Here is a 23295-nt window from a genome sequence, read left to right as displayed (position 1 = left end):
ACATGTAGGTTTTATTTTTATTTTTATTTTTTTATTTTTTTTTTACCAATTTAGCCTCGCTTGGATTTAAAAATCTTCTCTTCATTTCAAATACAATTCAAGGTTAATAAGAAATTCAAAAACTATGATATATTTGATAAAATAGAATTGGATTTGAATTCCGTAATTGGAACATTTTTACAGTTTGAAAACTCCTAAAATTTGGAATTGTAATTTGATCATTTCCTTCTCAATTCCAACATTGTTAAAACTTGGGCTTCTCAAATACGTATCATATAGTAGTCATTTCAATCCCCCTTACTATTAAAAGAACAAAAACTTTGTTTTCCTTCCAAGGCATCTAGCTAAATAAGGTAATAAGTAAAACTTTCTTTCATTACATTATTATCTTATATGGGTTGTACTTTTTCACATACGCATTTTATTATTTCACATAAGCTTTTTACGAATTTGTCCTCGTCATTTTTTCACTTCTTTCACTCAAAACCAACTACGCATTCCTTCCTTCTCCGCCCACCTATGCACCAGTACTAACCCTAATTTAATTAATTAAATCAAATTCAACAAACCCTAATTTCATCCTTCAAACACACAAATAAATTTAATTACTCAAATAAAACTTAACGATGGTAGACAAGCCTTCGCATATGAGTTTTTCTCGTCACATTCGTTTGATACTCCGTTGCTTAGTAGCCTCAAGTTGTTCGCCAGCAAACCCCAACAAAATTACTGATTAATTCAATTAATGTGAAGTAGGATAACATCTTTGACTAAAGAATTTCTCTAGATAATGACGTGATATCAATGGAATAATCATTTGCAATATCACTCGTCAATTGTAGTCTGGGTAATTAGCATCATATTGGGAGTTAATTAATCAAGAATATAATACATGCATAAATTTGATTAATAATTAGATCAAGGCTCCGTTTGGCATGACACTTCAGTAGCTTATTTGACCAAAATTTCAGTTACCCGATTTATTTGCAAGCGTTTGGCAAATAGCCAATGGGTCGGGTTGGATCGGGTTTTGCAAGATCCAAACCCGGTCCACTTACTTATTGGATCACAGATCCATATCCATACCCGATCCATATCCAAAATTTTAAAATTCATACCCAATCCATTATACTTTTTTCAAACCCATACCCGCTCCAAATCCATACCCGATCCACTACATAATCCAAAATCCAATACGAAACTTGATTTGACTACATAAAAATTTAATCTTATATAAGAAAATTTAAATTTCAAGATTAATAAAGCCTAAATTTTCAATAATATCCACTTGGATCGGGTTCGGGTATGAATGGATCGGGTTTGGATTTGGTTCGGGTTTTTTAATAGTGGATATGGATATGAGTTTTTAAATAGTGGATCGGGAATGGGTTTTTAATGAGTGGATTTGGATCGAATTTTTTCCTTCGGTTCGGTTTGGGTCATAATTGCCATCCCTACATTTGAGAAATCAGCTACCTGAAATGACTTATTTTCCATTTTGTATCCCTTTATTCTATAATATTAAATAATTTTCATATCCTTTTACGTCATTTCACCAAAATCAGCTACCTTTTCAGCTAGTTTGCCAAACACATTTTTATATAATAATCAGTTACCTTATCAGCTCCTAATTTTCAGCTACCTTATCAGTTATTTTTTCAGGTTTCAGTTAGCTTTTCAGTTTTCAGCTACCTTTTCAGGTTTCAACTACCTTTTCAGTTTTCACCTAACTTTTCAGGTAGTTTTGTCAAACAGAGCCTAAGTTTTAGAAGAAAGGTTAATATAATTAACTAGATTTTGTGCCCGTGCGTTGCACGGGTTTCAAATTTGTCTTCCCTCTAATTTTTCTGGACCTTTCAATATCATTTTAAATGATACGTAACAGTTGTGTTTCAATTACTCAAATAAGGTACTTTGTACCATTTTCCCAAATTTTCGAAATTAAATTTTAAACTAAATAACTATGTCAAACAATAACACATGGGATTTGCATGATTATCTCATATATCGTAAAACTAAGACTCATGCTTGTTTACTTACACATAGTCTTCAAATATATTTTGTAAAACTGAATAAATTATTGCGAAATATTGGAATACGGTATCTTATTAAATTATACATTGATTCATAACGGCCAAATACTAACTAACCTCTTTTTGTATACTAATAGCTGTATAAATGAAATTATTGAATAATAGGCAGATTTGAAAACACTTCAGTTCTGTTGCATCTGTTGCATGTATCTGGGACTCCCCGTGAATGATGGAGGCAGATATATCCTCTGGCCGATCGCTATCCCTATACCATCTCCTTGTGTAATGATGACTTTCTTAGTTGGATTATGTATTTTGCATAGTCTTGTCACACGAACCTTGATTTTCCCGTCGTTACTGCCGGAGTCTTCATTGTCACGCGGTATTGGTCTTAGTACATTGATCAGGGAATAAGATCTGTTGCAAAGAAAAATTCAAGTTAATATAAATTAACTTAATACTGATTGGATGCAAGAGCGAAAACTATACATGGAGAATCTATCTATTTCTCTAAGATTAGGAATTTATGAGTTAAAAGATAAGAGTCCACAATTAACGATTTTCAATATTTATTAATTTTATATTATATTTTTTTGCATGAAGTAGTGGCCTTGTCACAAATAATGGCCATATCACCTAGAACAACCGTTTATTGTGTATAACTTGGACTATGTTGGTCCGACACTTAGAATTTTTTTTTTTGTTTTTTTACTATCAAATCAATTTTTAATTTCTACTTTTCTATGCCAGATAATAAAAGAGAAAAAAAACATAACCTATTTATTAGTAATAAATTTACAATTTTTTTTGTAAAAGCGGACCGTCTCGCAGAGTAAAACCCTCTTATACTATAATTTGTGTAAAAATGCGGCCTCTCTTAAGAGATGCTTTCTAAAACCATTGGGACTATGGGAGCACACCTTAGGTATTGATGGACTCTTTATGATTAAAATGACTACAACATACTCCTACAATAACATATGTAGAAGAAGAAATAAACACAACAGAAACATCATGACCTTCGGCTTTTCCTTAATTAAGGAGTACCTTAGTAATCTTGAAATAGAATTGCTGTATGAACTTGTTTCTTATATTGACTGCAGTATCCATTGGCAATGTGCTATTATCATGTTTGACGTCACAGCACGGCTGACATACAAGAATGTTCCAACCTGGCACCGTGATATTTGCCGGTCAGTTTCTCATTCTTTGGACTCCTATTCTTTCTCTACCTTAACTTTGTTAAAACTATATCTGAAGGTGCTTGTTTTCTCGAACTTGTGTTTAACAGTGTGTGCGAAAATATCCCGATTGTTCTCTGTGGAAACAAGGTTGATGCGAAAATATCTGAACGTGCCGACTTTCTGCTCACAAAACCCGATAACAATGACTACTGTAGTCACCAGAATGCCAATTCATTTCAAATTTGTCATTTCCGATGAGGTCGGGTCGGGTCGGGCCGAATTGGGTTGGATTATATAATCGATTTCCCGTGTAAATCCGCAAGAAATTGAAATAGATTTAACGAAGCGTTTGCAGAACGGGGGTTTTTTTAAAGAACAGAATGATTAACAGAACTGTTAACTGCTAAACTGCATGCAACCAACTTGGTGCGTCAAATTGAAGCACACAATTGCGTCAAATCAAATCAAATTTTCATCCTTATAAATACGCAACCAATCTTCTCTTTCGTTAAATTCATCAATACTTGTACTCCCTAAAAATTCAATCAATGGTACACTACAATTATCTCTTGCTTTATTCTTAATCTTCGCAAATTTATCTTGATTACTTGCTTAATTATCATAATTTAAGGTTTCTAACACTAATTATTTTACAGGCGTTGCCGAATCAACAGACTGTGGTTACCCTAGCTTTAAGCTCGTTATTGTCGGCGATGGCGGCACCGGTACTCTATTTCACTCCTTCTCTTTGATTTCATGATAGTATCTTTTGTAATGTTAGTATAATAATATGATTAATTAATATAATGCAGGTGTATTCGTTTTCACATACTTGATGTTTCCAATAATTTGTTTATGTGTTCGTTTACTGGCAACTACGTCTCTGGAAACTCTGGTTAATTTTAATCAATTAGTCTTGTGCAAAACGGTTTTACTCAATTGAATGGAACAAAGCGCAATTTATTGTAATATTCGTGACTAATGCTGTATTAAACTTGAATGCTGGTGCCAGGGAAAACAACCTTTGTGAAGAGACATCTCACTGGGGAGTTTGAGAAGAAATATGAACGTAAGTTTGTTTGACATTTCATATTTATATTTTCACGTCATTGCAAGATGATTCCGTCATTAACAGTGTTCTTTATTTCTGTTTCTCCAGCAACAATTGGTGTCGAGGTTCATCCACTGGATTTCACAACAGACCGTGGGAAATTGAGGTTTTATTGTTGGGATACTGCTGGTCAGGAGAAATTTGGTGGTCTTAGAGATGGTTATTAGTAAGTGCTACTTATACTTCATTGCTTTAACATACATGTTTCCTGTTCCGAAACTGCTAAACTATTCATAGATTAGGTATTTGGGGTGGTCGTATTTAGATCGTCACATAATTTTGACATGGAATTTCTGCATTACCTGTTTCTTATATTGACACTGTTGATTGTGGTAATTGCCTGCAGTATCCTTGGCCAGTGTGCTATTATCATGTTTGATGTCACAGCGCGCCTGACATACAAGAATGTTCCAACCTGGTACCATGATATTTGTCGGTCAGATTCTCATTCTTGGGACTTCAATTATTTCCCTACCTTAAATTTGTGAACACTAATCCTGAAGTTGTTTGTTTTCTCGAACTCGTGTCCAACAGTGTCTGCGAAAATTTCCCGATTGTTCTATGCGGAAACAAGGTTGATGTGAAGAACAGGCAAGTGAAAGCAAAACAGGTTACATTCCACAGGAAGAAGAATCTGCAGTACTATGAGATCTCTGCAAAGAGCAACTACAACTATGAGAAACCTTTCTTGTACCTCGCCCGGAAGCTTGTTGGGTAATTTTAATGGCTAATTCTCTTGTACTATTTCTTTGTTAATTTATAATATATTGAACTTTTGATTTAATAATTGCTCCTGGTTCTTGCAGAGACCCTACACTTAAATTTAAGTCAGACTATGCTCTTGCTCCACCAGAGGTTATTATTGACCCAGCAACTCAACAACAGTAAGTCTTTTTCATATGTTCCCCGCATCTTTTTCATATGTTCCGCACTTTCGCCAACTGTACTTCCAATTGAGGTATTAATTTAATTGTTTGTTTCAGGCTTGAGAGAGAAGCCAATGAAGCAGCTATGATGCCCTTGCCAGACGAGGATGACGTATTCGAGGATTAATAAGCTAGCAGGATTTCATGTCTTGTTTTGAGGGGGGTGCCCATAGAAGAACACCAGTTATTACTACTTACTACTCGTAAGCAGTTCATCTGATAAAGAACGTAATCATAAAAAAAAAAAAAATCATCAAGTGTAAAAGTGGTAACCCTAAGCTGATGCATGGTGTATATATATATACCTACTTTGTAATTAGTGTTTTAGTTCTTAACAAATTCAAATGGAAAATAGATCTTTTGTCAGTTGTGATTAATATAATATAATTATTATATCTTTTGCATTATCTGTTTGGCTAAATTTATATCTTTTCGTACATATTAATATTTAAACTATATAGGTGTTTTACAAAAGTTGGAGACTCTAGAATTGCCTGAAAAAAGCCTCTTTTATATATATACTAGATTTAATGTCCGTGCGATGCACGGGTCACTTGTAATATTTTGTCTCTTGAAGCATCATTGAATGTCAAGTTATAAAATAACCACTACACATAGCAACTCTCATCTAAGAGGCTTAATGCGAACCCAATTTCAAAGAGACTACTAATTTTACACACTTGATGTAAAAAAACTTAATATGTCTTACATGTAAGTGTTGTCTCACATTGATAAAAGAGAAGAGAGTTTACCACTTTATAAGCTAAGAGTTGCTTCTTTTATTGCCAATTGGTTTAAGATTAAGAGCATACAAGTCAGATTTATTATTGTATGATAAAAAATGATTTTTTGCTCTCAAATGAGAGAGAGTGTAAATAGAGAGCAAAATAGGTGCTCTCCATTTTTCATGTACAATCTAAGAATTATTTTGTCAACAATCCTTTTAACCATAATCGATTTGTTCACAGACCAATATAAATCACATATTAACATACGTGGGCACATAAACCATTAACATCTTTTACATTTAATTTGAAGTTAAATACTGCATGGTTGACTACTTAACTACCGGATTTGTAATCTGTTTGAAATAAAATAAGGAATAGCAATTACTACAATTGTACTATAGAGTTAATATAGTGCAATAGTGACAATAGATATACTTCGTAATGTACATGAATGTTCAACCCAAAGAGGAACAAATACCTGGTACATGGTCATGTACGTACTCATGGTGATAAAATCTAGCTTTAATTTTATATTGTACTCGTGGTGATAACTGATAACTATTAGATGTGGTCACGGGCTGGTTATTGGTTTCACTGTGAAGGATCTCAAGACGGGGATGCCGATTATGAGAAGCAATAGCACGGGGGACCTCTACCCATTACATGCCTCGACCCCAGCCACAGCCGCCACCTACCCACGAGCCTTCATCACAATTCCGTCTACTACTTGGCACGGACGCCTAGGTCATCCGGGCTCCGACATTTTTAATTCCCTATGTACTCAAAAACATTTACCTTGCCGTCCTTTGAATAAGTTGTCTGTTTGCAACTCTTGTCAGTTAGGAAAGCATATTAAATTACCTTTTACTCCGTCTTTATCTCAAACTATTGCTCCTTTTGATATCTTGCATACGGACCTTTGGACATCACCAGTTTTGAGTACACTTAACCATCGTTATTACATTTTATTCCTCGATGACTACACCAATTTTTTGTGGACTTTTCCTATCACAAATAAATCGCATGTATGTCAAATTTTCACCACCTTCTATAACATGGTTAAGACCCAATTCAACATTGCTATTAAAACCCTTCAATGCGATAATGGTCGTGAATATCACAACTCCCCTCTCCATAAATTTTTTGAGTCTAAAGGATTGTTGTTTCGATTCTCATGCCCACACACTTCCCCTCAAAATGGAAAGGCGGAACGCAAAATCCGTACGATTAATAACACTATGCGTACCCTCCTTATTCACGCCCATATGCCACCTTCAATGTGGCACCATGCCCTAGCCATGGCCACTTACATCCACAATATAATACCTAGCAAAGCAAACCATTCCAACTCCCCTACTTCGAGTTTGTATGGTCGTGTCCCCACTTATACCCACCTCCGGACCTTTGGATGCCTTTGCTACCCCCACAAACCACCCACATCCATCCACAAGCTTGACCCGCGAGCTACCCCGTGCGTGTTTCTCGGCTATCCGGCAAATCACCGTGGTTACAAGTGTTTAGATTTGGCTACTAATAAGGTCATTATTGCTAGACATGTCACATTTGATGAGTCGATATTTCCCTTTGCTACCAAAAATAGCCTGCCCGACTCCTCTTATCAATTTCTTAATAATGACCCATCCCCTTACATCCTTAACCATGTTGCCAATAACCAGCCCGTGACCACACCTGACCCTACTGCCAATGATAGCCCACCCACGACACCTACCACTGCTGGCCCAGCTACACCCGCTAGCCCCGTCGTGTCCCCCCTGGCTGCTACTAGCCCACCCTCGGCTGCCACTACCCCTGCAACTGAACCCACCTCGACACCATCTCCTCCTCTCCTCTCACCCCAAATGACAACCCGAGCCCAACACGGAATTTTCAAGCCCAAAAACCATTTTAATCTCTGTTCCACAACCGCCCTATCACCCGTCCCCAAGAGTCCTATCACTGCTCTCAATGACCCTAATTGGAATCACGCTATGCACGATGAATTTGACGCGCTCATTAAGAATAAGACCTGGATTCTTGTGCCTCGACCTCCTAATGTCAATATAACGAGGTGTCATTGGTTGTTCAAACATAAATTTAAAGCTAATGGTGATTTGGAGCGATACAAAGCTCGGCTTGTTGTCAATGGCAGGTCTCAACAGGTAGGAGTCGATTGTGACGAAACTTTTAGTCCCGTGGTCAAGCCCGCGACTATTCGCACCGTACTCAGTCTTGCCGTGTCCAAAAGATGGCCCATTCATCAACTTGATGTCAAGAACGCTTTCTTACATGGCCACCTCACTGAAACGGTCTATATGCACCAACCTCCTGGGTTTAAGGATCGAAATCGACCCGATGATGTCTGTCTTCTCAAGAAGTCCCTTTACGGCCTCAAACAAGCGCCACGCGCATGGTACCAACGGTTTGCCAATTATGCCTTTTCTATTGGGTTTGTCCATAGCAAAACTGATAATTCTTTGTTTATTTATTCCGATGGTACGAATATGGCCTACTTACTTCTCTATGTTGACGACATTATATTAACTACGTCTTCTATTGCTCTCCGGGACAAGATAATGGCCCTGTTTCGCACCGAATTCGCGATGACGGACCTTGGCCCCCTGAATTTCTTTCTCGGCATTACAGCAATACGCCATGCTCAGGGTTTGTTCCTACATCAATCCAAGTATGCTGATGATATTATTAAAAGGGCCAAAATGTCCAACTGCAAGTCTGCTCAAACGCCAGTGGACACAAAGTCCAAGCTAAGTGCTGCCGCTGGCCCACCGGTCCCCGACCCGACTCTGTTTCGAAGTCTCGCGGGTGCTCTACAGTACTTAACGTTTACCCGACCCGATATTTCTTACGCTGTGCAACAAGTGTGCTTGCATATGCACGACCCACGCGAAGCTCATCTTGGTGCACTAAAACGAATTATTCGCTACCTCCGAGGTACGTCTCATTATGGGTTACACTTATCCGCTTCATCCACTTCGTCTCTTATTGCTTATACTGACGCTGATTGGAGTGGCTGCCCGGATTCCCGACGTTCAACGTCGGGGTATTGCGTGTATTTGGGTAATAATTTAATCTCATGGTCGTCCAAACGACAAGCGACCGTCTCGCGTTCCAGCGCTGAAGCCGAATACCGTGGTGTAGCTAATGTGGTCGCCGAATCATGCTGGATTCGAAACTTGTTGCTGGAGCTACACTGTCCGATTCTAAAATCAACTATTGTTTATTGTGACAACGTATCGGCCATTTATTTGTCAGGGAACCCGGTTAACCATCAACGCACGAAGCACATTGAAATTGACATTCACTTTGTCCGGGAAAAGGTTGCTCTTGGTCAGGTTAAAGTACTTCATGTTCCGTCCCGCTATCAATTCGCGGATATTTTCACCAAAGGCCTGCCCAAGTTCCTCTTTGATGACTTCCGATCTAGTCTTAGCATCCGTCCACCTCCCGCTTCGACTAAGGGAGGGTATTAGAATATGCCAATATTCCCTTGTTAATATGCTCATACTCAGTCAATATTGTTGTACCTTCTGTTGCTATTTTGTAGTGTTAGTTATCCCATAATCTAGGATAGAATCTTAGCTAACCTAGGTATACTTTTGTATATATAGCTTCCTTGTAATCGTGAACCATCAGGCAATACAATTGACTCTTTATCTATTCTTATAATAACATCATCGTCTCTTCCGAATCAAGTAGTGTAAAAATAAAGATAGGTGTCTATATCTAGCTATTATGTGTTTGCTGTTGGACGGAAGACATTGGATTTTTCATCTCTTATACAGAGTAATATTTATTTTCTCAATCAATAGTTGTGCCTAATAATCTCATTTATTAAGTACATCATTCAAATTGTTGGATCGGAATAATATTAAAATACTCTATAAAAATATACACTCGTCGCATGCTTAAAACATACCACATGTAAATATCCATAAGCGTCATTGGTAATCTAAACATAAAATCATTCGATTCAACGTACAAACAAAACCATTACATAAAAGATAGTAACTAAAATCGAAGAATAATAACAATTACAATGTTCACCAAGATAAACAACCCTATATTCACGGTTTTCACCATTACATTAACATGGGAATGCGCTGCCAAAAAAAATTTACATGGGAAATTGGGAATGTAGACGCGCTTTCGTCTATTACAATAAATATCACCAACAACAATAAGAAGAATGATAAAAGAGAGCCTGAAACATACTTATGTTAAGAAACAATGTGAAAAGTTGGAAAAATAAGCCGGCCAAGACTTGTTTATATACTAACGAAATTTGTTAGTGCGTCTGATTAAGGATTCTAACAAAAGATAGAGTTTGATGGTTTATGATAAACTTTATCTAGTTGTATTGTAATCCCTCCGTCCCGGTCAATTGTTGTCCTTTCGTTTTGGCACAAAGACCAAGAAATGGAAAAAAGACCAATAACTAAATGACAAGTGTAACAAATTGAATGGGAATGATCAAATTACTCATCAAGTTCATTCTTAAAATAGAAAGGACAACAAATGACTGAGACACCCCAAAATGGAAAAGGACAACAAATGACCGGGACAGAGGGAGTATTAGTTTATTTTTTTTTTCCAATCTATTCTTTAAGAGTTTGCAAATGTACGGAGTTGTAGTTGTATTAGTTTATTTTTTTCCAATCTATTCTTTAAGAGTTTGCATATAGTACGTAGATATATTGAGGTGTTTTGTGAAGGTTGGAGACTCTAATAACGCTCGAAAAAAGCTTCCTTTAATAATATAAATAGATATATACTAGTTTGAATGTCCGTGCGTTGCAACGGGGTAATTAGCTTATTTATAATGCAAAAAAAAAAAACGTTATAAGCATTTAATGTTTACATTATATGTCTAATGATTTGTTTAAATATTATTAAAATATCTTTTTCAAAAAAAATAAAAGATTAATATATACGTGGGTTAACTCTTATTTATAATCATATAATCACCCCACCTTATACTAATTTTTCGATGTGGGACAATTCTACTATTTATAAGTAATATATTCACAAAAATTGGATTTTTTTTTTCTGATGTGGGACAATTCTAATATTTATACGTAATATATATTTATCAAACCTGCATTATTTTTCAATGTGGGACAAATAACATACTCAGAATTACACCATCTTTTTTGCACTTAGTTCGACATCCAACCAGAGCTCGAATACCGAATACAGACAATTGCTTCTCATTATATCTAATAGTTATATTTAAATTTAATAATATGATCAAGTACTCTCCATTAATATTTGTACGTTGTTTTTCTTCAAAAACAATTTAACATAATTGAGATACAGAAATTTCCCGTGGTACCCCTTAATTTTGTTAGATTTTCCATGTTACCCCTACTTTTAAAAATCTGCCTATGGTACCCTTGAGGTTCCATTTTTTTTGCCCAGGGTACTCCCTAATGTAAAGGCTGTTAAATAGACGTTAAGTTTGATGGCGTGGCAATAAAATAACAATTAAAAAATAATACCCCCTTTATTGTTTTATTGGTACACATATCTCTCTTTTAAATGCAAATTTAATTAATTATATCATTATTATATTGGAAATTTTTCATGGTAACCTTGAACTTTGATGGATTACACATGCTACCATGGACGTTTGTTTTCTATTTTTTTATCATAATTAAAATATGTGCAAATGATAAGAACCTATACTCTAATGATATAATATTTTTTAACACAATTCTAATTATATTATTTAAACATAGTATATTTACCACACCTACATTATTTTTCAATATGGGACATATAAAATCTATAGGTAAAAAATATAATGATATAAACTTTTAAGAGCTCTCCAAGACAATACTTAAGCGACTCAAAAGATTTTGGGTTGATGCCTAAGTTCCAAGGATGCTCATAGAATCACCCACCTTATGCTATATTTCGATGTGGAAAAATTCTATTTTTTATATGTAGTATATTTATCACACCTATATTATTTTTCAATGTGGGAGATATAACATACTATGAAATACACCATCATTAATATGTGCAAATTATATAAAATCTATATATACTCTAATGATAGCATTTCTTACCATGAATCTAATAACATTATTTTCATAATTTTTTTACCAACATTATTTTGTCAAATGAAATTTAAAAGCTTTTATATAAAAATTAGAAACATCACTTGAATATAAAATAAGAAATACGTAGTATAAATTATAATAACTAAAAGATTTTCCAAACATTAACTTAGGTTAGAAATCATTATTGTAGAGACAATAATACAAACTCTTTTAAGAGTTATCTCTGACAATACTTAAGGGAATCAAAAGATTTTGGGTTATGACTTCTATTTATAATCATAAGATCACAATGCCTTATGGTAATCTTCCGATGTGGGACAATTCTAATATTTATACATAGTATATTCACCACACTTACGTTACTTTTCAATGTAGGACAAATAACATACTAAGTACACCATTTTTTTTGCACCTACTTTGACATCAACCCGATTTAATAATGATACAATACAATATACACTCTAATGATAACATTTTTTTGTCACAATCTAATTATATAATTTTCATACGATACTTTTTTTTTCAAATGAAATATGAAGTTTTTATATCAAAATTATAAACATCACTTTAATATAATATAGAAAATGTATATATATGGGACATTTCTATTATTTATACATAATATATTCACAACACCTACATTATTTTTCAATGTGGGACATATAACATACTAAAAAGTCTATATCTTTTATATCAAAAAATTTTGGATTAATACCTAAGTTTCAAGGATGTCTCCTATTTATATTTATAGAATCACCCTACCGTATACTACTATTTCAATGCGAGATACATAATTTAATTATTTAGACGTAGTATGTTCATAATGCCTACATTATTTTTCAATGTGAAAGATATAACATACCAAGAAATACATGTCTCTTCTTAAAAAACCACTATTGTATACATATTATTTTTCTTTGAAGGTAAAACCACTTAGTCTCGATCATTAGATATGGATCTCTTAAAAAACCACTATTGTATACATATTATTTTTCTTTGAAGGTAAAACCACTTAGTCTCGATCATTAGATATGGATCTCTACATCGTAGATATAACGACTCATTAATGCTCTATTACTGCATTCAGAAGACAACCATTAGTAAAATCTTTAGTTTTGTATTTGTGTCAGGAGACTACCATTAGTAAAACCTTTAGTCTCTTTAAAACAATATTTATGAGACTCAAAAAGTTTTGGGTCGATACATAAGTTCCAAATATGCATCCTATTTATAATCATAGGATCACATCACCTTATACTAATCTTTCGATGTGGGACAATTCTACTATTTATATGTAGTATATTCACCACACCTACTTATTTTCCAATGTGGGACAAAACATACTAAAAAGTACACAATTTTACGTATTAAGAAATACATCATCTTTAATTGTACAAATAATATGAAATTTATACTCTAATGATAGCATTTTTTAACACAAAGCTAATTATATTATTTTCATAATTTTTTTATCGATATTTTTTTGCCAAATGAAATGTAAATGTTTGATATAAAAATTGGAAATATCACTTGAATATAATTTAGGAAATATACATATTATAATAATTAAAAGATTTTCCACTTTATTTTTTACATCAAAAATTATACTTTCCTAAATTGATTTTTGATGATGTGGACGCTCTCAGATCGTTCGAAAAAACTCTCTTTTATATATAGATATAGATTGATTTGTCTAGGTATTTGGTGAGAAGGGCATTAGATAGAAAGCTAATGTAAAAATTTATGTGAAAAAATGTAAAGTTCGTATGTGAAAAAATAATTCCGATATATTATTATAATTAAACTCTAATCTTTTAAATAAATTCATAATTATGATTTTTCATTAAAATAAAATAAAATTGGTATTAAACTATAAATTATAAATTTCTAAATTTTTCAGTAACTGTAGAGAATAACTTGACACATACTTACTATTAGCTTCATGACAATGAAAAAAAAAACAAATTCATTAAAAAAATTACAACTTAACTTATTTCTCTTTGATGATTTTTCCTTTTCAATTTTTTTATCAAAATACAATAGAGTGAAATATTATATTAATGAGCTACAAATTTAAAAAGAATAAATAATATACTAAAAAAACTCTATATACCGCGCATGCATTGCGCGGGGTCTGTACGAGTACATCACTATTTATTTTCTTTTTTGTGATGCAAATTTCATCGCAATATTTTTATGGTTTTTCTATCATGTGCCTAATGGGCACATGATAAGGAATCAATAAAGGAAACAATTACAACAATAATTCTCTAACTGTGGTAATTATGAGTTCATAATTCAAAATCTCGTGATATATTATTGTAATTGTTTCCTTAATTGGTTCCTTAACATGTGCCTGATGGGCACATGATAGAAATATTTTCCATGAAAATAGTTATTTTTTTCAAATAAAAAAATTCGATGATCTCGACCCATATCTGTCCCACCCAAGTCCAATTCCAACTCCATGGGTTTTCCAAACGAATTTTTGAAATTTGATTTGAAATTGAATTCAAACGTTTGATTTGTACAATTGAAATCAAGAAAATGAAATCAATTCTGCATTTCTAAACAATACATAAGAGATAATTTAGAAGTTTTGCGATGGTTGTTCAATTTTTTCTACTAGATAACCAAATATCTAGTTTATATTAACAAAAAATTTATCAAAAAAAACTTAGCGGTAAATCTTAAATAGGGGATTGTTGTATCAAAATAGGAAAGTAGATATGAAATTCTATCAAAACAGGGGATATATTTTAGGCGAGAAATTTGAAGTTTTGCCTATTCTATTAGTATATAGGGGCTGGTACGTGATTATGGGTTTTAAAAGGTTGGTCAACAACTTAGAGGGTGAAACTCCATTCTTAAGAACGATTATTTGATAGAATAAGAGTTAGCTTAATTGGTAAGAGCCCTCTTACTCCAACTATGAAGTTGGGGGTTTGATTCTCATCTGCGACATAAGTGCGCTCATTTGAATCGGAAAAAAATTTGAACGGTTATTTGAGACGATGATTTTAGCTTTTACGTTTTTTTATTATTATTTCTTTTTTTAATGGAGAATGTCATATAACCATATTGTGATTCTTGCTTTTATAAAGAAAGATAATTAAAGCATATTTGTATCTAGAATATTATTTTTGAAAAACAAAAGTTATATTCACACTATGAAGAAAGAAACTATAGAATACTAAATGAGAATAATTATTTTTCCAAACTAGAAGTAGCTAAGACTATGTTTGGCAAGACATTTCAGGTACCTGATTTGACTAAACAACCTGATTTAACTAATATTTCAGGTAATTGTTTTACCTAGTGCTGTTTGGTAAAGTCATTTCAGGTACCTGATATGACTTTTCAGGTACCTGAAATGAAAAGCTACTTCAGGTAGCTTTTTAAAGTTTCAGGTAGCTGAAATGTTCTACTTTACATATTTACCCTTTATTTAAATTAATTTATTATAATTATTAATGTCCGTTTATGTCATTTTACAAAAAATCAGTTACTTTTTCAGTTAGTTTTACCAAACACTTTACAATTAATCAGCTACCTTATCAGTTTCCAATTTTCAGCTAGCTTTTCAGATACCTTTTTAATTTCAGTTACCTTTTCAGGTTTCAGGTACCTTTTCAGTCAGTTTTACCAAACAGAGACTAAATGACATTTAAGATTTGATCTTATCTCGTGCACACCACACATTACGTGAATAATAAAAACGTTGTTTTTATATCATGGATTTGTCTTTGTTAAATAAAAATCATAGATTTGTGATTACTTCTTAATTACTGCATTTTTTATATACACGTTAATTATCTTCATAATTACATATTGTTCTCCCTCAAAGCATACACATTGGAGAGGAGTCGAGGACTGAAGAGGTCATATAAGACGGGCCTAGTACATACCAAATCACATAACAAGTTGTCTAGAAAATACAAAAAAATTGTTCTTATTAAGACCATGTGAAATATTTGAATTCGTTTTATCTATAAAATGGATTCTCCGTCGTAAACAAAACTTACACATTAATATTTGAATTCGTTTTATCTATACAAGCTGCTTTTTTTGGAAGTGTCAGTACCGGTGCGTTCTATCAATCGGGGATTTTTTCTCGCTAGTTGGGGCCTTCCTCTGCACGGCTAGCTATGCCTAGACCTAGCAAAACCAACCCGACTCAAAAAGCTGACCGATACCCAAAATTGACCTGAAACCCGAATTGACCCGGCCCGGCCCAAACATGACCCAAACTTTGTTGACCCGGCCCGAATTAACCTGATCTGAAACCACTCGACCCGAAAACAGCCCCGATAAAACGCAACTCTAATTGAATAAAAAAGACTTAAAATGACCAATTTGAAAGCACAGTTAATATTGTTAATGTTAAAAATAAAGAATTAATTATCAAAACTGAAGTAAAAATAGGTAATAATACTAAACATACCTTTTTTTTTATCTTAATCGGTTACCTGAAAATGACCAGAATCCGAAATAACCCGACCCACTTAACCCGAAAATGACCCGACCAACATACCCGTAAAACACCTGAAATCCGAAACACCCCGATCCGATCCAAAATAACCCGATAATATGAGAGACCCGAACTGACTCGACCAGAATTAACCCGACCCAAATCCGACCCGATGACCCGTTTTACCAGGTCTAGCTATGCCCCGCTTGGTCCCCTGGCATGCCTTTTTTTCCTTTTTAAAGCAAAAAAATGCTTTCTTCCACTTAACAAGTATAAAGGGAAGGCCCTTTTATAACACGTTCACTAAAAAAATCCTTTTGTAGGCCACAAGCCACTTGCTCAACCAACGGCTGGATCGGAGAATAGAGGTTAAAGAATAAAGAGCGGCCAGAGTGACCAGCGTTACTCCCTTTCCGTCCGTTCGAGTTACTAGGGATGATAAACCTCTTGAGGTCACAATTGAGGAAGGTAGGAGCCGGTGCTGGAATGAGCTTCCCTCGGATTATGAAAAAAATTACCAAGAGAATAAGAAAACTCAAATGTTTTCCCTCCAAAATACACTTCCCTAATTAAAGAAACAAATGAATTTATATTTTCTTTCATTAAACATTTATACTTTTATTAAAATATGATATTTTCATAAACATAAAATATTTTCATGAAACTATAATTTTTTTTTTTTCAAACTCTAAACTATAATTTTTTAATTAAAAAAAATAAAATAAAATATGAACCCATAAGCTACAAATTGCAAAACCTTTCATTTGGTGTTATTATAAGAGAATGATTTATAAAGCAAAACTATAAACTCTAATTATAGTTAGTTTCGTGATAAAAAAAGATTTATTAAAAAAATTTATAAAATTTATAAAAAAAATCATTATCTTCGAGTTTAAAAAAATACTTTTATTAAAAATATATACTTCATAACGGTACTCATTTTTCTTATTAATTAGTTTACAGTACGATTATTTTCTTAAATCAAAATATATCGAGGTGAAAGTTGAAAAGCATTGTTACCCCCTTATTGAATTTAATAATATAATCCAGAATCTTTTATCATCATGTATGTTGTGATGTGCAATTGGAATATATAGGGAATTTGATTATCATATCCTGACCTTTATCTTGTTTACTCGTGATATATTTGCGTTCAAAATTCCATAACTTTTATTTTAAAAAGGTTAATTAGGACAACAAAAGAATGTGATTCGTCAATTACTCTCTCCCATTTTTTTCCCTTCCCATTTAATTATTTGACAAAACTTTGTCCCTATTTTTCGACATCTATAAGTAACTTTGTCCCATTTAATTATTTTTCGACATCTATAAGTAACTTTTTTCTCGAAAGTTTTTTTTTTTTTAAATAAAAGCTGCTTTCATAAGAAATGTATGTAAATATTTTAGTTTTATAATTTTTTTTCCAACAAATTTACGCTCAAAAATCGACAACTTTGCCTTCCAAAAAGGAAATGGGAAAGAAAAATTCTGTAGAAAATTAGAGGGAGTATTTATTTACAGTACATTTGATAAAAATATTTTAGTAATAAATAAAAAAAAGTAAATAATTAATTAAAACAGCTAGATTATGTTTTATAGGCCTAGGTCAGTAGGCTCTGTTATTTTTAGCTGAAAGAAGCTGAACAGAAATGAATAAAGCTGAAGTGAAAGAGCTGAAGAAAGAGTTGAATCGTGAAGAGATAAACTGAATTGAACTAAATGAAGCTGAGCTGAACTAAATAAAGTTAAAATGAACTGAAATGAGCTGAAATTAAGACAGAAAGAGCATGACCTTAGTCGATCAGTTACCCATCTACCATACAACCTACGAGATTACAATTCTACCCTCCTAAGCCCTAGCTCCCTATAAATACTGCATGCTACGTGATTCTTTCTCATCAGTTCTCACCTCTCAAAACCTCAAGCATTCCATTTCTTCCCTTCTCCAAATTTATCAACATCCTCTAAAAATGCCTCATGAAAAAGGAAGCGTAGGGTTCTTCTCAACCTACCGTCCACCACTACCTCTCGACTTATTCTCTCTCTCCTCAATGCCCTCTTCAGCTGACCAAGAGGTGCACCTGACCGATGGTAGGTCTTACAACTACAACGGTCAGGTGATCCCACCTGCGGCCTTAAAGCTCATGCTCACTCGTCCATTATTGGCCCGAGTTGCAACTGCAGCCGATGTGGACTCTGGCAGGCTCTCGGGCCTCATTCTGGTGTCTGAAAGGTTCAGCGGGCTAGAAACACTTCACATAGCTCTCTGTCTTGCTGGCCAGAAGCCCTTATTCTTCAGCTTTGCTGAAGTTTATGGGACATATAATGGGATACGCATGGAAGATAGCGGTGTTATCGCCGGTGAATATCTTGTGTATGTCACCACTAAGGATCCTGCTCCAGCTCGTCGACAACCATGGACCACCGTCTATAGGACTCATTTAGGAACTGGGGAAACCGCACGCCTTACTCCTCCACGTAAGTTTCTACATACCGTCCAATATTTGACTTTACAATTTACATGGTTTTCAAGACAACATTTTGACTATACAAACTTTAGAGAGATGGTCTCTTAATAGTATTATTGAGAGATTGTAGGTCTCCTGAGAGACAGTCCTCTCAATTAGTGTAAGACGGTCTCTCAGAAGACCTACTGGCCTAACTATACCTCCTATTTATATACTAGTACATTAATATTTTTTTGTTAGTTGTAAATATATTTCATTTGAATGATTTTTAAATGACAAATAGCTAGAAACATTTTAGGTTTTTTTTTTTGGTGATGAGGGAACGTCAGCTGCTATCTTTGTTACGTACTGGGTAAATCCTCGTATACCATGTAAGCCACCCGAAAATGACAGCCTTGAAATCTAGAAGGCAAAGCCTCAGGTTATAAGTACTCCACTAAATTCTACCCTTTGTTATTTTTCATATTTTTTTTATATGCATGACAAGTTTTACCGCTTCAACCCTGAAAAATCAAATAAAAAGGTATAATATTTTTTGTCAGGTTATTATATTTATTTACTCCGTATCCATTTATTGCATGTGAGAGGGTGGCGCTAAGATTGGGGCCACCCGATAGCGCTAACTCAGTTTTTTTATTATATATACATATATGTAATGAAAGTGCTTATGTTGTTTAAGTATTACTCCCTTCTGAATTGTTATCATTTGTTTTGATACAAAGATCAAAAAAAAGGAAGAAACCAATTATTAAATGACAACTGCACCAAATTAAGTGTGAATGATCTGAATGTATCGACATAATGCTACCCGCCTACTATCGATCTAATTAATTTTGTTTTTAATTATGACAACAAAATATTTGAACAGATATGGCAGATTTAAACCCTGCAGTATCGCCTGATGGGAAAAGGATAGCAGTGGCATCATTTCAAGGAAAAATCGATGGATGGCAAGGCGAAATCGAAAATCTAAAGACTAACATTATTGTATTTCCGATTGACAACCCGTTGCAGCGGAATATAATCATTAAGAATGGTGGTTGGCCGTCGTGGGGAAGCAACAGTGTCATTTTCTACCACCACAAGCTTAACGACCCTACCGGTGACTATTGGGCCGTGTCTCGTGTCGTCCTTGGATCTTCTGGAACCTTTTTTAGTGTTTCTCAAGTCACACCAGATAAAATTAAGGCCATCACTCCGGCTGCTATCGATGAGAACACTGTTGTAGTAGGTACGTACGTACGTTGCCCTATATATAATTATATACGAGCTGTACGACAATTCATGGATTATACAACCAGTTATATATGTTGTATGGTTTAGAATTTGAGATTTGTGATAAAGTATCCGAGCTTTATTAGAAAGTATTGAGCTCATCCATTTACACATTAAAAACATGAACTTTGAATTAACCCAAAAAGAATACATATAAGCTCGGATTCTTATATATTAGTTATACAATCAACCTGACGTGAACTTGACCAAATCAAACCCGACTCAAACTAGAAAGCAATACAAACTCGATAAAATTAAAACCGTCTTATACAAGACATTTATTCTGATTTGAGTCATTTGTTACACACAGGAACTATTCGCAAAAGCTCAACGTTCGCAGAGAGACGGACAGATCCTGACCAATATCGACACGTGGAGATCTACGACGCCACCAAACCAACAGGTCAGACGCCGGTGCTAATTACTAAGGGAAACAAACCAAAGTCTGATCACTTTAATCCTTTTGTCATACCCCAAAACAATGGTGCCAAACGTATTGGATATCATCGCGGTGTCATCAAGTTAAAGGTAATTAATTAATAGTGTATACATAGTACTTCGTCTCTGAGACGGTCTCATATGATTAAAGCGTGAAACGAATTTAAAATTTAAGAAATGGAGTACGAAATACGAAATAATTTTCTAGCTAAGACGTACGAGTGATTAACTAATTATTACGATATTTGTTGCGTATGACAGAATCCAGCAGTCGTCGAAAGTCAAGAGCTTCTGAATATCAGGTCTCCGGTTAATGGTTTAGGACTGTTCAGGGTTTCGGGTGTGTTTCCGACATTCTCCAAAGACGGTACCAAGCTTGCTTTCGTCGACAACGAGTTCCTCGCTGTCTGGGTTACCGATATCAAGGGCCCCTTGCGTGTTGTTTATAGGGTACATTCAAATTATAATTTGCACTAAATTCTAACTATAATATTTTAATTAAAATATAAATGATACTATAAAACTATAATAAACTGATAAATCTTTTATTGATGCTATTAAATAAAAATAATTTGACCCATACTACTATAAATAAAATTGTAAATCGTTTTTATTACTTTTATAACAAAAAAAAATTGAGAGAATTTATAAATTAGAATCATTAGGCTTTATGGTATAAAAAATAGTTTTTAAAAAAAATACATTATTTCTACACATTATCCTATTCTCCTAAATTACTTTTCAGTTTTATTTTTTTCTCAAAAAATAATATAATAATGAGAAAAATAAACGATTAATGAGATACCACTATTATTTAAATATCTCATTAAAAATAAAAAATTATACATACCATACATTTATTGCACGGGTTCTAAACTAGTTATCGAATACTGTAGGGGGATGCACCTGACAGCGTGTTCTCGCCGGTTTGGAGCCAAGATCCGACAAAGGACATACTGTATTTCTGCAAAGGGCATTCGTTTATGGCAGAAAAACCAGTGGATATCATGGCTATTTTTGATGCATCATCCACTACTACCAAACCTAAAGTTGTGCCTATTGTCAAGAATGGCTTTAACAATGCATTCCCTTGTAGCAATCCAGACGGTAACCATCTTATACCAACATATATATATATATATATACTCCCTCCGCTTTAATCATTTGTTTACTTTTTTTATTGTGACAGGAACAAGACTGGTCTACAGATCCACAAGGGGCGGAGGAACGGACTTTCATAAAAACCTATACATAAGAGAAGAAGCTCACAAAGCAAAAGACGAAAAGGAAACCATATTGACAAGGCTCACAAATGGGCCTTGGACCGACACACATTGCGACTGGTCACCAAATGGTAAATGGATCGTATTCTCATCAACCCGCGACAAGCCTGCTAATGCACCAGCATCAGACAATGGTCTCGACCCAGGATACTTTGCGGTCTATTTAGTTGCACTGGATAACCCGTCTGTAGTAGTACGGGTTACCCACAGTGGACCCCGCTGTGTCGGACATGTTAATCACCCGTTTTTCAGCCCAACTGGTAATAGCATTGTTGTGGCCTCAGACCTTGCGGCCGTGTCATGTGACCCCGTCTCATTGCCTTTGTTTAATCACTCTGTGAGGCCTTATGGAGACGTGTTTACAATCGATATTGACCCAAATAACATCCAGAACAACAAAGACATACAAACATTTAATCGGATGACACACAGTAAGTACGAGAATTCGACATGTACTTGGACCGTTTACTCGACCGAGCTTCCCGGTGGAGCATGGAACCTTGTTTTGAACCAGCCTCATATACTTAAGTGCCCTTACGCGTATCCTGATGGTAGCGAAGGCTGGCAGATGACCGGTCATCTTATCATCCCGAATAGGCGTTGTTAGTCGCATCTTGGCTTGCAATACGGCGTTCCAGTCCGTCGTATGGACGTATGGTGTTTTATTTCTGTTATTCTGTTGTTGTTTTTCTTTTTTCTTTTTTCTTTTTTTATCGTTGTCTGTCGAGTCGGCTTAAATACCTCCCTGAATTTTAATGCCTTTATAAGGGAGGCATACTACCTACTATGTTAGTATGTTGCCATGTTGGTCGTGAATAAGTAAAGGACTTTAATACGAGTAACTTTTATTTACTTGGACTTGTGTTCTTAGAACTGAAAAACATCGCATTGTTCAGTTTGGCCTTGTGTTCATTTGGAATTAAAAATCTTCTCTTCATTTCAAATACAAACAATAACAATAACAACAAAGCTTTAGTCCCAGCAGATATTGCTGGGGTTGGCTAATATGAATCATCATCTGAATCCGTATAGATGTTGATCTGCTAATACTGATAAACAAAATAAGTGGGTTTATAAAAACTAAAATAAAAATAAGAAAAACGTGAATCAACGTTAATTGACACCAAATCTTCAATATGGATTCTTTCTCTCCCTGTACCCTCTTCCTCGCCAGGCTCTCAGTGATTCGCAAAACACGTACTTATATCGTTTTCAACCACCCATATTCATGCTTGTATTGGTTTTCCATTACCTAAAATACATTGCAATGTTAATTAAAAAAGAAAAAAAAAATC

The 23295-nt window shown here is 34.3% G+C and overlaps 1 protein-coding gene and 1 pseudogene across 1 annotated transcript; both read left to right on the top strand.

The window, feature by feature from the left end:
- Nucleotides 1-2941: 2941 nt before the first annotated feature.
- On the top strand, nucleotides 2942-5464 carry LOC141655020 (GTP-binding nuclear protein Ran1A-like; annotated as a pseudogene).
- Nucleotides 5465-18420: 12956 nt separating this feature from the next.
- Nucleotides 18421-22852, top strand: LOC141657027 (uncharacterized). The gene is made up of 6 exons (XM_074464135.1): nucleotides 18421-19014; nucleotides 19873-20235; nucleotides 20590-20807; nucleotides 20979-21167; nucleotides 21614-21824; nucleotides 21907-22852. Exons 1-6 carry the CDS (start codon nucleotides 18507-18509, stop codon nucleotides 22605-22607), a joined length of 2190 nt encoding a protein of 729 aa, XP_074320236.1. The 5' UTR covers nucleotides 18421-18506; the 3' UTR covers nucleotides 22608-22852.
- Nucleotides 22853-23295: the final 443 nt, after the last annotated feature.

Source organism: Silene latifolia, chromosome 5 (assembly GCF_048544455.1).
Source record: "Silene latifolia isolate original U9 population chromosome 5, ASM4854445v1, whole genome shotgun sequence".
Lineage (NCBI taxonomy): Eukaryota > Viridiplantae > Streptophyta > Magnoliopsida > Caryophyllales > Caryophyllaceae > Silene > Silene latifolia.
The sequence above is the reverse complement of the archived record's forward strand: the minus strand, read 5'-3'. Positions and strand labels throughout refer to the sequence as shown.